Below are 14,292 nucleotides of genomic sequence, written 5' to 3'. Positions count from 1 at the left end.
CCAAGGGTTTCGTTTTACTCGCCGCGAAGGGTTCGAGCTCGGTTTCTTTCCAGGGAGAGCGGCGGCAGGGAAGATGGTGGAGAAGGGCACCAAATGGAGGAAGGAGGTGATCACGAGGGAGTACACGATCAATCTCCATAAACGTTTACATGGATGGTATTCTTTCCGCGTATCACTGTCTTCTTGGTTCTTTTCTTTACAGTGGTAGACAACATGTTTTCAAGGGATTTTGTCGAGATCGTAGTAGTTCGTTTCTCATTAGTAAACCGAAGTGGCTAATGCATGTCGAGATGCAGCCTTGGTCATCCTCTTGCATCCGATGTTTCTGCATCTATAAGTAAATCGAACCTTTCGTATTTGTGTTGCTTAGGAACATCATAATAGCATTTCTGTGTTTATTATATGCTCCGCCAATTAATTTGAACTTTCATACTCATCTCTCTGCTTTCTTTATGTGGTTATTTGTATAACAAAGCTGGGAGAACCAATTACACTTTCTATAGATTTGAATTTCGATTCATTTATGAGAATGCCATAGATTTATATAGGAAGTGGAAATTTATTTATTTGGTAAAGTTTGATTCATAGCCAAAGATGATGTGATCAAAATGGAGAGGACGAATGTTACGTCTAAAGGGTTATGTTTATGTTACTATCGTTGCTCAAACGTTAAAAGAATGTACATCATTATATATTGTCATTAGAGGACTCTATGTGGCAATGCATTAGGCTTCTCCCAGTATCTATTTATTGTTCTAGTGGTGATATTGCAACCGTTTACTGCTCGTGAACTCGGTTGGAATGAACTTCGAGGTCATGATAGCATTTTGCAACTGTCCTAAGTCAGGTAACTCATGCGGACTTGTATCCCTGATCTGAGGCATGCCAGGCATGCAATATGTATCAAATGCATCAAACATATCGCTTTCTTATTCCTCCAAACAAGGGATTGGCATATCTCTCTGAAGAGTCCAGCAAGCTGAAAAATCTTGATTTCAGTAAGTGTTTGATTATAGGATTGCATCAATGGATTCAGTTTGCAGACATGTGATCATTAAGGACTGTAATCAACCATCGATTTTCATCAGTTGATGATTAAATTGTATATCCTTTTCCGCACATCCAAGCATGGTTTCCTTATTATGGACTGTTTGATTGTCCTTTATGCAGTTGTTAATTGTGCATCATATTGCCGCAGCTTTGACCCAATGATTGAATTAACTTTTAGGCTTTACCTTGTAGCTGGAATCTCAGAATGTCCCCTCAAGAACTCATTAAGGATTCATGTTCCTTCATATTCTTAATATTTACAAGAGATTTTACAGATTTTTTAGTGTGCATTGGCATGCTGCAACACGCTGCCTTTTTGTAAACAATTCAATCTTGATTTTGGGTTTTGTTAATATTTTTCATCTTATTTCTTCGTTGCAAACTACAATATTGTTCTCATATGGATGCAAGGCCTTCAATCAGTCCAACATGATGATATTTTAGTAGGTTCCTCTTTCACCATGTGACTGCCAGCATTGTGCAAGTATCTTGAAGAATGTGTTCTTTGAACTTGCTATCATGCAAGTTAAAAACAAGGGTGTTTGTGTTTGTTAAGAACATACAAGTTAGGAGGAAAGCTGTGTGCTTGTGATTACAAGGTTTTTGTGGGTATCATCTGCACTATAAGGCAATGGCTGCAATTATATATTATTCTTTTTTTTTTTTCTTTTTGCTGATGCTCATATTCCTGTTCTGTTAATGGGCAGCACATTCAAGAAGAAGGCTCCCAAGGCAATCAAGGAGATCAAAAAGTTTGCACAGAAGGCCATGGGTACCACAGATGTCAGGGTTGATGTGAAGCTCAACAAGCACATATGGAGCAGAGGGATTCGAAGCGTGCCAAGGCGAGTCCGGGTGAGAATTGCTCGAAAAAGGAACGATGAAGAGGATGCCAAAGAAGAGCTATTTTCTTTGGTCACAGTTGCCGAGGTCTCACAAGAGGGTTTCAAGGGATTGGGCACCAAGGTTGTTGATGAAGCAGACTAAGTTCCGAGTCATCCATCAGCTTCTACTATAGTACTATATGAAGATATTAATGATGCTATGGAATCAACGACTAAGGTTTGAATGATTTGTAGACGATCTTGTTCTAGCCATAACTTGTGATCATGATTTGTGATTGAGACGAATTCTTCTGATTTTTGAATTTTTTCTAGTGGACAACTAAGAGAGCCATTGATGTAGTCCAATAGATCATATCTAAATAGAAGATTGGTAATGTATTTGCCAAGATGTATAGTTGTCGTTTTTGGAGAGCTTGAAGGAGATTAGAGTTGCTACATTGATAGATATAAGTCTTGTTGGTTGAGACGAACTATTATTTCCAGAAATAATAATAATTGAAGCGATAGATGTAGAGAAGGAAGATATGCTAAGAAGTTGTAATCTAATAAGAAAAATTCAAAGTCAATTAATAGTCTAATTTGGATGCATAGATGATGGAGATATGATCTATTATTGGAAATCATATTTGAGAAGTGCATAGGGGAGGATCTGATCTGACAAAGGAGATGAGAAATGCATAAGGGAGGATCTGATCTGAAATGTGTAGAAGAGGGCGATTTCTTCCTTCCTCTCAATCCTCTTGAAGGATCATCGGAGAAGCTGGTCGATCGTCGGATGAGGCTGATCATATTAGCAAAGTGGAGTAGATATGTTGCAGAGCAAATCGCGCTAAGAGATTGGTACGAAGGAGTTGTGTGTATTCGTCTTCGGTGCAATGCTAGAATCCAAAAGTAGGAAGAGTTATCAAGCAAAAACAAGCTAGGCGAGGAAGATAAATAATAGTTGCTAACAAATTAAGCTAGGCGAGGAAGATAAATAATAGTTGCTAACAAATTAGAGAGTAGAGGAAGAGAGAGTGAGGAAGAGGGAACCTTGCTTAAAGCAATAAGACTATGATATCATGAAAATTTTGTTATGAAAGGGATGATTTCATTCATTGTAATAATACGTATTTATATAGGTTATGAGAAAATGATCTTCATGAATCATGTGCTCAAATTATGCACTTAAATCTGTAAATGATACTCAATTAATTGATTCTTAAATCATTGATTGATTGAGTATCAAAACATATAAAAAAAATATAAAATTATAATTTTATATTTATTTATATCATCATCTTCTATCATTCACTTCCCCACGAGCGACGGTAGCAACTGCTGGTCGGAGTTGGGTCGATCTTCTATGACTCGGCTACCACCCTGCCATCTCTCTCCTATGCGGCCTCAAATAGTCAGATCGATCGCCGTGGACAGAGGAGCCATCGGTCGTCTCTGATGAGCAAGCGAGAGCAGTCGGGATAACGTTGTCCGTCTTCATGTCCAACAAAAAGAAGAAATCATTCAGTGATGATCGTACGCAAAGATTCGCGATGATCGTACGCAAAGAAAGCAAGCGAGAGCAGTCGGGATAACGTTGTAGAAAGGGTTTGTCCGCGTCTGCACTGAGACATATATTTGCTGCGACAAGGATTTGGAACTGATAAGCAGATAAGATTTCCTCGAGGCAGTTGAGGAAATCTCTCCGTAGTTGAGAAGCAGATAAGATTTCCTCAAGGCAGTTGAGGAAATTTCTCAGCAGTTGAGAAAAATCCTCCATGTATAACCTCCCTACTGAGTGTGTATAAATGGCTGTCAAGAACTCACTATCAAAATGCATTAGACAATTATATCTTATACATTTCATAGTTTCTTCTATAATTTCTATCTTCTTCGCTTAATTTCTATCATGGTATCAGAGCAGTTTGCCTAGAGCAAGCCCTCTTCTCCGGAGTCCAACCATCCCTCTCGTGGCGACGCCTCCGCCCCTCAGCCGTAGCCATTCGCTGTAGCCTACTGCAGCACTTGCGGCTGCTAATATCAGATCCTAAAGGAAGCACAGTCACGACCTTTGTTTCTACCGCCGGCTGCTGCTCCCTTGCCAACCGAAGTCTTCCGCTGAAAACTCCGCTGCTCTTCCGGCCACCAAACTCCAATACTGCATTACTGCAACTATCTCCAACCTTGCAGATTTCTCCAGCATCGCTGCAGAAATCGCTGCAAGCTACAGAGATTTCTTCCACCTCGCTGCAACAATCTCTCCTGCACTCTGAATCGCTGCAGCCTACCATCCTATATCTTTACATCTTCTATAAAGATCACTTGACCCGCCACAAAATATCTGGATGTCTTCATTTTCCTCTTCCGTTATTCCTGTCCCTATTTCTGCAGGGACTCTGAGCACTTCTCAAAGTCTTATCACCATCAATGCTGCAGCACTCATTCCCTTCAAATTATCCAAAGGCGGCAACTACGCATCTTGGCGGGCACAACTTTCTAATCTTTTATTTGGCTATGATCTCTTAGGTTACGTTGATGGCTCTCTCCAGTGTCCACCTGAAGTGATCAACATCCCAGGCGAACCCAATCCAGTGCCAAATCCAGCCCACCAACTATGGTTACGTCAAGATCGCCTCATCCTCCAAGCTATTCAAGCTTCCGTTGCTGGATCCATTGCCCCGCTGATATCCTTATGTACGACTGCTGCAGAAGCATGGTGCAAATTACAAACAACTTTGGCAAATCGCTCGCGTACTCGCATGCTCGGACTTCTCTCCAATCTGATGAAAATGAAACAAGAGGGAAGTACTATTGCTGATTATCTACAAAATATCAAAGTTATCATCGATGATTTAGCTTTGATAGGTCATTCTCTCAGCGATGAAGAAGTCCTAATCCATACCCTCAATGGCTTAGGAGGCGAGTACAAAGAACTGACAGCAGCACTTCGGGCACGTGACTCACCAATATCATTCGAAGAACTTTATGATAAGTTGATCGACTATGAGACGTACTTGAAGCGTGATGATAAGTTGCCCGGACCACCTATTACAGCTCAGGTCAATCAAAAATCCAAGAGGAAGAGCAACCAGTACAATAAGCACGTCAACAACGATTTGGCTAAGCTGCCTCCTAGCCTTATGGGGCCCAGACCAAACCCTCCTTACCCATATCAAGGTGGTAACTTTCATAATACTCAGCCGTCGTGTCCTGACTTCACAGGCCGCCAACGAGTTGTTTGCCAACTATGTGATAAAGTTGGACACTCCGCGAAAGTCTGTCGGTCTCGTCCCAGACTCCCTACTCCATCACAGTGGCCTCAGGCGAATTTCATGGCTACTCCAACTCCTACTCAACCTAATTGGATTGTGGATTCGGGCGCCTCTCATCACATCACCTCTGATCTTCAAAACTTGTCCATCCACAACAACTATGACGGAAATGAAGATATCATCATCGGTGACGGTAAAAGAATTCCTATTACTCATTCTGGTTCCTCAACGCTTAGTTCACTTACCACAACCTTTACACTCGATGATGTTTTGTGTGCACCTAACATTAAAAGAAACCTCATTTCCGTTTCTCAATTCTGTAAACAAAATAATACATCAATTGAATTCTTTCCTAACTTTTTTCTTGTCAAGGATTTGAGCACGGGGGCATCCTTGGTCCAGGGCCAGAACAAAGACAACATTTATGAGTGGCCATCCACTTCACAAATTACCCTTCCTACTGCTCACTCCTCAATCGCAGCTCCGGTTGATGTATGGCATCGTCGTCTTGGTCATCCCTCCCCTTTTATTCAGCAAAAATTACTTTCTCGTTATTCTCTTCCTACCTTGAAAATCAATAGCATTATTAATCATTGTGATGCTTGTCTTTGCAATAAAAGTCATAAACTACCTTTTGGGACAACCTCCATTTCTTGCTCTAAACCATTTGAAATCATTTATACCGACGTGTGGGGCCCTGCCCCAATTCCTTCTTTTGACAAGTTTCGTTTTTATGTCATTTTTGTAGATTATTTTACTAAGTACACATGGTTATATCCTCTCCATCATAAGTCTGATGTTTCTACTGTATTTACCAACTTTCGAAAGTTGGTCGAGAATTTTTTTCAATCTTCCATTAAAACAGTTTACTCTGATGGTGGAGGCGAATATCAAGCCCTCACATCCTGTCTCTCTGCTTGTGGTATACAACACCTCAAGTCACCCCCACATACTCCCCAATTGGTTGGTTCTGCCGAACGCAAACATCGGCATATCGTTGAAACTGGTCTCTCCCTTCTACATCAAGCATCCATGCCACCATCTTTTTGGTCAGTAGCTTTTCAAACTGCAGTTTATCTCATTAATCGTATGCTCACTCCAGTCTTACAATACCAGTCACCATTTGAAAAATTATTCCACAAACTTCCAAACCTTCATAAACTCAGAGTTTTTGGCTGTTTATGTTATCCATGGCTCCGTCCCTATGCGTCACATAAGCTAACACCACGATCTAAGCCTTGCACTTTTATAGGCTACTCTCTTGAACATAATGCTTTTCGATGCTATGAACCCCAAACTAAAAAGGTCTTTATATCACGTCATGTTATCTTTAAGGAGTCTGTCTTTCCTTTTCAAAATAATCCTACCATGCAAACTACTCCGATAAACATACATCACTGGAATATCCCTCCGATCTCATCACACGAACCTCCAATGACACCGTCCAGTCCTTACTCTCAAGATTCACATACTACTATTACTCCAGTTCAACAGCTTCTCACTCCCTCTATTCCTCCACTCCCTTCCTCACAAGTTTCCCCTATTAATGAAGTCATACCCTCGGCAACATTGCCACTGGCTTTACCTTCTCCTAGATCTAGTGACATTGTTGTGCCGACGGTTGACCCGGTCCATGACAGTGACTCGCCCTCGGCTATACCACCAACACAATCTACCACTTCCACCCCCCCTAGACATCCAATGACAACACGCTCCAAAAGTGGTATTTTCAAACCACGTCAAGTCCTTGACTTACATGCTATAACAAATTCCTCCACTGAGGCCAGTGAACCCACTACAATCACTCAAGCTCAAAAATCTTCTCACTGGCGTAAAGCCATGTGTGACGAATATGATGCTCTCCTCCATAACTCTACATGGACCTTAGTACCCTTTCATCACACACAAAATATCATCGGGTGTAAATGGGTCTTTCGAATTAAGCGGAACCCAGACGGATCCGTTGCCAGATACAAAGCACGTCTAGTCGCCAAAGGGTTTCATCAACGACCTGGTGTCGACTTCACAGAGACATTTAGTCCCGTTGTTAAACCCACAACAATCCGTCTTATCCTGAGTTTGGCTATCTCAAAGGGCTGACACATACGACAATTGGATGTTAACAATGCCTTTTTACAGGGGTCACTTACTGAAGATGTCTTTATGCAACAACCTCCTGGTTTCGTTCATCCTCAATATCCGAGGCATGTCTGCAAACTTCAAAAAGCTATTTATGGACTTCGTCAAGCTCCAAGGGCTTGGTATAACGAGCTTGGCTCGTTTTTGACCTCAATTGGCTTCATCAATTCAAAGTCTGATACCTCGTTATTCATTTGCCAGCACAATGGAAGCATAATATATCTTTTAGTATATGTGGATGATATTATTGTCACAGGAAATAATCCTTTGAAGACTCAGGCATTTCTAAAGCACTTGGCCGATCGATTCTCCCTCAAAGATCTAGGAACTTTAAGCTACTTTCTGGGAGTAGAAGCAACATTTACATCTTCAGGTCTCTTCCTATCACAAAGAAAGTATATTCAAGATTTATTATCAAAGGCAAACATGCAGGATGCGAAAGAGGTTACAACTCCTCTCTCTACCAGTGAATCACTTAAATTATATGATGGAAGTCCTGCTACAGATTCGACTCAGTATCGACAAGTCCTTGGCTCCTTACAGTACTTGGCTCTCACCCGTCCAGATATTTCATTTGCCGTCAATAAGTTATCGCAATTCATGCATCGACCATCTACTACGCATTGGTCTGCGGTCAAACGAATTTTGCGGTATCTTAAAGGGACTCTTAATCATGGCATTTTTCTTCGCAAAAATACTTCACTCCATCTCCATGCCTTTGCTGATACTGATTGGGCAGGGAACTTTGATGATAGAACATCTATGTCCGGATACATTGTCTTCCTTGGAGCTACTCCAATCAGTTGGAGTTCTAAAAAACAAAAGACGGTTGCACGATCTACAACTGAAGCTGAATACCGTGCCGTCGCCACCGCCGCTGAACTCAATTGGGTCACAAATTTGCTCAAGGAACTCAACGTCAACTCCACGGTTATTCCTACAATATATTGTGATAATATTGGAGCTACTTATTTATGTGCCAATCCAGTGTTTCATTCCCGCATGAAACACATAGTCATCGACTTCCATTTTGTGCGAGATCAAGTTGCCAGACATCAACTCCGAGTTTCTCATGTACATACAGCAGATCAACTAGCCGACTCACTCACAAAGCCTCTCGCCCGTAAACTATTTTCATCTCATCGGTCCAAGATCGGCATCCTTGATGGAAGCTCAATCTTGCGGGGGCATGATAAGCAGATAAGATTTCCTCAAGGCAGTTGAGGAAATCTCTCCGTAGTTGAGAAGCAGATAAGATTTCCTCAAGGCAGTTGAGGAAATCTCTCAGCAGTTGAGAAAAATCCTCCATGTATAACCTCCCTACTGAGTGTGTATAAATGGCTGTCAAGAACTCACTATCAAAATGCATTAGACAATTATATCTTATACATTTCATAGTTTCTTCTACAATTTCTATCTTCTTCGCTTAATTTCTATCGGGAACAACCTTGGCTTTCATATCTGATCCATTCCAATATCTCAAGGACAGAGACACCACCATTGCCTGCTATACCTCGCACATCTCCGATCTCATTCGGGTAGCCTTTTGCCCAGTGAATCACTATGAATGGCTCTTGACGCTTAATTGGAGAACCATCACACCTAACCCACCGGTAATTTCACATCAAACACACTTCTATATATATATATATATATATATATATATATATATATATATATATATATATATATATATATATATATATATATATATATATATATATATATATATATATAGAGAGAGAGAGAGAGAGAGAGAGAGAGTTATTTATTTACTCATTTTCTATAAAAAAGAGTCGTTTTTGTCCCCATCACTTCTTAACTACGGTCGACAAGGTAGAAATTTGCACCGACAGTAGTTGGTGAAGGCAGTAACGATACTAATTAGTTGTTGGTGTCGTTATCTTTTGTCCGGTCCACCGACACTTACTTTGTTAGACCATCCAATTGGGCGAGGAAAGCACCAGCTGTTCTCTCTCTCTCTCTCTCTCTCTCTATATATATATATATATATATATATATATATATATATATATATATATATATATATACCGTTCACACGTCGGATTGCAGGAGATACATAGCAGCAAATGTTAAAAACATTTGCTTCGATATTATCATATGGCATGTGAGACCGGCATGAACAGCACATACTGCTCGTACGACCGTACCGAGGCGATGATGCCTGCTCGTGTGCGCAGCGAGATCGCGGGATTAGAAGCTTCTTTGAATTAACATCATGCAAGCAATTACATTCCCCTACCCCTGTTTATTCACTCTCAGTGCACTAGTAGCAATCACCAGTCTGAGAGGGAGAGGGAGAGAGAGAGAGAAATCACGTTACCATCGCTGGGATCTTTGTACCGTGCGCCTCACTTACAAGCTGGCAGCGGGCCACCGCAGAGGCAGTGGTTGTCGGCGAAGGACGCGGGCTGGAGGTGGTCCAAGGGGGAGCCGACGGGGAGGGCGCCGCAGAGGCGGTTGTGGCTGAGGTCCAAGTGGCCCACGTAGGCCGCCATCACTAGCGTCTTCGGCACCGGGCCGCTCAACCGGTTGTACGACAGGTCCAGCGCAGTGTAGTACGAGTGGGAGCCGAACGCGTCCGGCATCTCCCCCTCGATGGCGTTCCGGCTCAGGTTCAGGATCCCCAGCCCCCGGCTGGAGAACAGCTCCACCGGGATCTGGCCGCTGAGCCGGTTCGAATCGAGGTATAGAGACGACAGCACCGGCGTGGACCCGAGGCTGTCCGGGATCTCCCCGGAGATGCGGTTCTGGGCGAGGTCGAGGTCGGCGAGCCGGGTCATGTGACCGACGGAGGAGGGGATGACACCGGAGATGCGGTTGCGGGCGAGGAGGGCGCGGCTGAGCATGCGCAGCTCGCCGAAGTCGCCGGGGATGGGGCCGGCGATCTGGTTGTTGCTGAGGTCGAGGTGCATGAGGGAGGAGAGGGCGGAGAGGGAGGCGGGGATGGAGCCGGATATCTGGTTGTCGGCCACGTTGAGGACGGCGAGGCGGGAAAGGTTGCCGATGTCGTCGGGGATGGGGCCGGAGAGGCGGTTGCCGATGAGGTCGAGGATGCGGAGGAGGGGGAGGGAGGTGAGGCAGGGGGGAATGGGCCCGGAGATGTGCTTCCAGTCGGCGAGGACGAGGGTGGTGAGGCGGTCCAGGCGGCAGATCTCCGGCGAGATACGGCCGTACATGAGGCCGCCGGAGCGGTCCTTCGATTCGCCACGGAGGGAAATGTCGGCTACGCGCCCGGTGGTGGGGTCGCAGCTCACGCCATACCACTGGGAGCAGCAGTCGTCGCCGGTCCACGAGGAGAAGATCCCCAGGTGCGACTCAGACAGGGCCGACCGGAAGGCCAGAAGCGCTTCGCGATCGGATGCCGGGCATCCGGCGCCGCCGCCAGCCAATACAGCGACGACGAGGAGGACGAAGGAGAGCCTACGAGGCGGCATGGAGGGATGGGCGAGCCTTTCCTCGCTCTGTGCCCTGGGTTATGTGCTCCTTTGAAGGACGAGGGAAGCCCCGTGTCTGAGTAGTGTGAGTTGTAAAGCAATGCAGATGAGATAAGATGGGCCGGATCCACATAGGCGGTGGGGGGCATTAGGGCCCATCTCATTTGATGCAAATAAATATAGTCGGCGACGCATTCCGAATCAACTGTGCATTCCCAAGTAAGGAGCACAGGAAACAGAGATAAATGGGATTGGATGTGCCGAGAGCACACAACAGGTCTGGAACCAATTAACATAAATCCAGCAGCTAAGAAAACAACTGCCTCTACCAAACCAATGCTAACATTAGATTCAAATCAGAGAATAAGAGGTGGAAACTACAACCGGGGGGCAGTACCAAAGAGTGAAGCAAACTAATCGAGACTGAAGATTCAAACTGATTTAAGTAGGCAAATATACTAATATTGAAAGACTATGATGTGAATATTTAAGATTCAAATTGATTATATTTTAGTTTCAGCTAAGATGATCTTCACATACAAACACGTATTCTGATCAATGAAAATCCACCCTGTCCAAGTTCCTTCCTCATCAACAATCAAATCCCAAAAGACTTTTGGTGAAAACAGTGACTAAGATTTAAGAGGAGATTGGTTTCAAGAATTCAAGAAACAGGCAACAAATAGAATCCATGGGGGACCTCCATTGTGGTCTATTTCACTCTGTCTCGATGTCGATCTATTGTGGGTGGAGTTATAGGTCATCCTGGTTTTCGTCTAATACATCAGCAGCAGCAAGATCCTTCAGTTGATGCTTATCTTTGTAATTGTGGATCATTGTTGGCAGGGGTTCTTTTCATTGAATAGCTGCATGGCTAGGCAACACATATCTAGAGAATGTAAGTTAACCTCTTGGTTCTGCACATATGATGACTTAATGTAACAATCTATTTTTCGTTAAAATCAAGAAAGATGTAAGACTACTATGTGATCCTTAGACAACATTTCAGTCTTATAGTTTCTTTCCATTTCCAATTTGATGTCAAAATGCTACAGAAATTAGATGCAGATTGTTATATGAGGATGCAAGTCTTCCATTCAATCGAAAAACTACTTTTGTAAGTATTGTGAAACCAAAGTAGAACGAAAGATATCAATCTCGGAAAGATGACTTGGTGAAACGAAGAGGAATAGAGTAAGAACAGGATTAAGAATTTTAGCTTCAATGAAACAATCAGTGGCTAGTGAAGAAATCACAATTTATTTATTATCTGCTAGGAATTAAACTAAAGCACTTAATGGGTACCAATGCTTGTTTCTCTAGAAAGGTAGTATGTACCAGATATTTTGTGGGATCATGTATGTATCTCACGATCCACATCAGATTGTTCTACCAACAAGTTAATAGAGACAAGGAATTCTAACAAAAAAAATTACTTTCTCTAATCTCTATAGTATACCACAGCAAGAAAAATGCTTTACCGTATCATAGCACACCCCTTAAACTAATTTTGGTTTGGTATATAATAAGCATTGAGGAGAACAGACTTCAATGAAGTACATAGGCAAAGCAGGCATCTCACATCCTCAAATGCAAAGTAAGTTTCGTTCTCTTTCCGTCAGTGAAAGATAGACATCAGAAATAATAAAAAAATAAATGACAATGGATTTTTCATGTATTCCGTGTTGTATATATCTGATAAGAAGGAAACTGCTTGACTAATATTGTATAATAACCACCACAAGTGAAAGACATTGGTGGGGTTAAACTAGTTCACTAATTAAACTAACTAAATCTTGTTTTATGATTAATTAAACTAATATTGTATAATAATTTATTCAAGTCATAAATTTTGTTTATGAGGTGGTGTACATACTTCGAATTGGCAAATTAAACAACTAGTTATTACTAAGAGAACAATAGGACAATGAAGAGGAGAATAAGGCATGAAAATTTTGAAATTTGTTGAACTATATGATCGCAAGGCCTTATTGAATCTACTATTCATTTTTGTAATTCGTAGAGTCAGCAACATGATTAAATGTCTATCAATTTTTTCTCTAACCCCCTATTTCACTGAACATACTCACATAGAGCATTTATGATGTTCTATTGGTTACTATGCATGTGTTCCTTGTAAAATACATCCTCATTAAGATTTCACCTCAACTGCACCCCATAGTATAATCGTGCAATTTGACAAGATATAATTACTGATCCTAGAGAATTTGTAGCTTGAGCAACAGAAGAATTCACTAAACAACTGGTGTGGTCATCATCACACCAATGGCAGGATGTGAACCGGACAGATATACATCTCAAAGTTCCAGTACTATTTGTCTTCGACATATGCATATATTCATATTATCCTGTGCAATTCAATTCAATTCAATTGGACAGTTCCCTTGATCTTCTTTCTCCTCCCAATGACAAATAAAAGACAATGAAACAAAAACAAGTATGATTTTTTCTTCATCCGAAGTCTATATTTTGCTTATTATCAATTCCAATGGACAAAATGTCCAAGATGATTCTGTTTATTGCTTGAAGAACAAAGATCTACCCACATACTCCGTGGCAAGATTATGTGGTTCTGTATCTGATTTCACACCTCATTTTGCATATTTATCTGAATCAAATTAGTTCATCGAGCTACATTTCAAATTATACCAACATGTCAACAAAATCTAACAGGCACATCCAAAATCATACACCCAAAAGAGAAATGGGAGCAGCACAGTTCAAATAAATAGCAAAGCAAATAGATTTCAGATTACCCGAGCAATGAATCAAGTAGACGACGGGCCATTCTGTGATCAGAAGTAGAGGGCCATCTGGATGTTCTTCTCCGTGAACCCACACTTCTCGTAGAACGACCTCAGATCGGGCGTGCAGTCGAGTATGACCTTGTAGCAGCCAGCGGCCTTGGCGTGGTCCGCGAGGTAGCGGACCACCCGCTGCCCCAGATGTTGGCCGCGGGCGGCGGCGTCGACGACGACGTCCTCGATGTGGCCGACCTTGCTGCCGCCGCGGAGGAACTTGCGCTCGAGGAAGACGCTGCCAGTGGCGACGATCCGGCCTGAGCGTTGGTCCTCGGCTACGACGATTAGGTGGTCGTCTCCGAGGGCAGCTAGGTCAGCGAATCGGGCAAGGAAGTCGGCATCGGAGAGGGGTGAGGTGGCGGGGCTGAGCTGGGAGAGGAGCTCGACGAAGCCCTTGGCGTTGTCGGAGATCTCGAGGCGGCGTAGCGGGAGGAGCAGATCGTCTTCCTCACCATCGACAGCCATCGTGTCCGATCGCTCTTCCTTTTCCCCCTTCGAAAGTAGCCGGAACTTCGATGGATCGAGTTCCACTTGGTGCCACCAATTACTACTGAGCCGATCATCCAGCGATCGCCACGTGGGAATCACGTGACTCTTTTAACGGGCTTTTCGGCTCGTTCGGATCGTGACACAAGAATCCGATAAGAAGACCATAGCATACGAGCCTGCTTCTAACACAAAACATGGTTTCAGAATCTGCAGCTACGATAACACCATGACTTCCATC

At 42.9% G+C, this 14,292-nt stretch overlaps 3 protein-coding genes across 5 annotated transcripts; 1 reads left to right on the top strand and 2 right to left on the bottom strand.

Moving 5' to 3' along the window:
- The first annotated feature begins 11 nt into the window (after positions 1 to 11).
- On the top strand, positions 12 to 2,174 carry LOC103997730 (large ribosomal subunit protein eL31). Its single transcript, XM_009419035.3, has 2 exons — positions 12 to 156; positions 1,758 to 2,174. Exons 1-2 carry the CDS (start codon positions 74 to 76, stop codon positions 2,035 to 2,037), a joined length of 363 nt encoding a protein of 120 aa, XP_009417310.1. The 5' UTR covers positions 12 to 73; the 3' UTR covers positions 2,038 to 2,174.
- Positions 2,175 to 9,496: 7,322 nt separating this feature from the next.
- On the bottom strand, positions 9,497 to 10,858 carry LOC135649304 (DNA damage-repair/toleration protein DRT100-like). Its single transcript, XM_065167538.1, has one exon. It carries the CDS (start codon positions 10,741 to 10,743, stop codon positions 9,658 to 9,660), a length of 1,086 nt encoding a protein of 361 aa, XP_065023610.1. The 5' UTR covers positions 10,744 to 10,858; the 3' UTR covers positions 9,497 to 9,657.
- A 365-nt stretch (positions 10,859 to 11,223) lies between these two features.
- On the bottom strand, positions 11,224 to 14,276 carry LOC135649306 (probable glucosamine 6-phosphate N-acetyltransferase 2). 3 transcript variants are annotated; one of them, XM_065167540.1, is made up of 2 exons: positions 13,521 to 14,276; positions 11,224 to 11,632 (listed from the first exon to the last, which is right to left on the bottom strand). In XM_065167540.1, exon 1 carries the CDS (start codon positions 14,028 to 14,030, stop codon positions 13,560 to 13,562), a length of 471 nt encoding a protein of 156 aa, XP_065023612.1. In that variant the 5' UTR covers positions 14,031 to 14,276; the 3' UTR covers positions 11,224 to 11,632; positions 13,521 to 13,559. The 3 variants fall into 3 exon arrangements, with proteins under 3 accessions (XP_065023612.1, XP_065023611.1, XP_065023613.1); XM_065167539.1 differs by having other exon boundaries at positions 11,224 to 11,617; XM_065167541.1 differs by having other exon boundaries at positions 11,224 to 11,609.
- Positions 14,277 to 14,292: the final 16 nt, after the last annotated feature.

The sequence above is a fragment of the Musa acuminata genome, chromosome BXJ3-9 (assembly GCF_036884655.1).
Source record: "Musa acuminata AAA Group cultivar baxijiao chromosome BXJ3-9, Cavendish_Baxijiao_AAA, whole genome shotgun sequence".
In the NCBI taxonomy this organism is placed as follows: Eukaryota; Viridiplantae; Streptophyta; class Magnoliopsida; order Zingiberales; family Musaceae; genus Musa; species Musa acuminata.
The sequence above is the reverse complement of the archived record's forward strand: the minus strand, read 5'-3'. Positions and strand labels throughout refer to the sequence as shown.

Excerpts from the sequence above, each read along its gene's own strand:
- LOC103997730 (XM_009419035.3), top strand. The coding sequence starts at position 74 with ATGGTGGAGAAGGGCACCAAATGGAGGAAGGAGGTGATCACGAGGGAG. Across the intron at positions 157-1,757 it reads CATAAACGTTTACATGGATG|CACATTCAAGAAGAAGGCTC; the intron begins GTATTCTTTCCG and ends GTTAATGGGCAG.
- LOC135649304 (XM_065167538.1), bottom strand. The coding sequence starts at position 10,743 with ATGCCGCCTCGTAGGCTCTCCTTCGTCCTCCTCGTCGTCGCTGTATTG.
- LOC135649306 (XM_065167540.1), bottom strand. The coding sequence starts at position 14,030 with ATGGCTGTCGATGGTGAGGAAGACGATCTGCTCCTCCCGCTACGCCGC.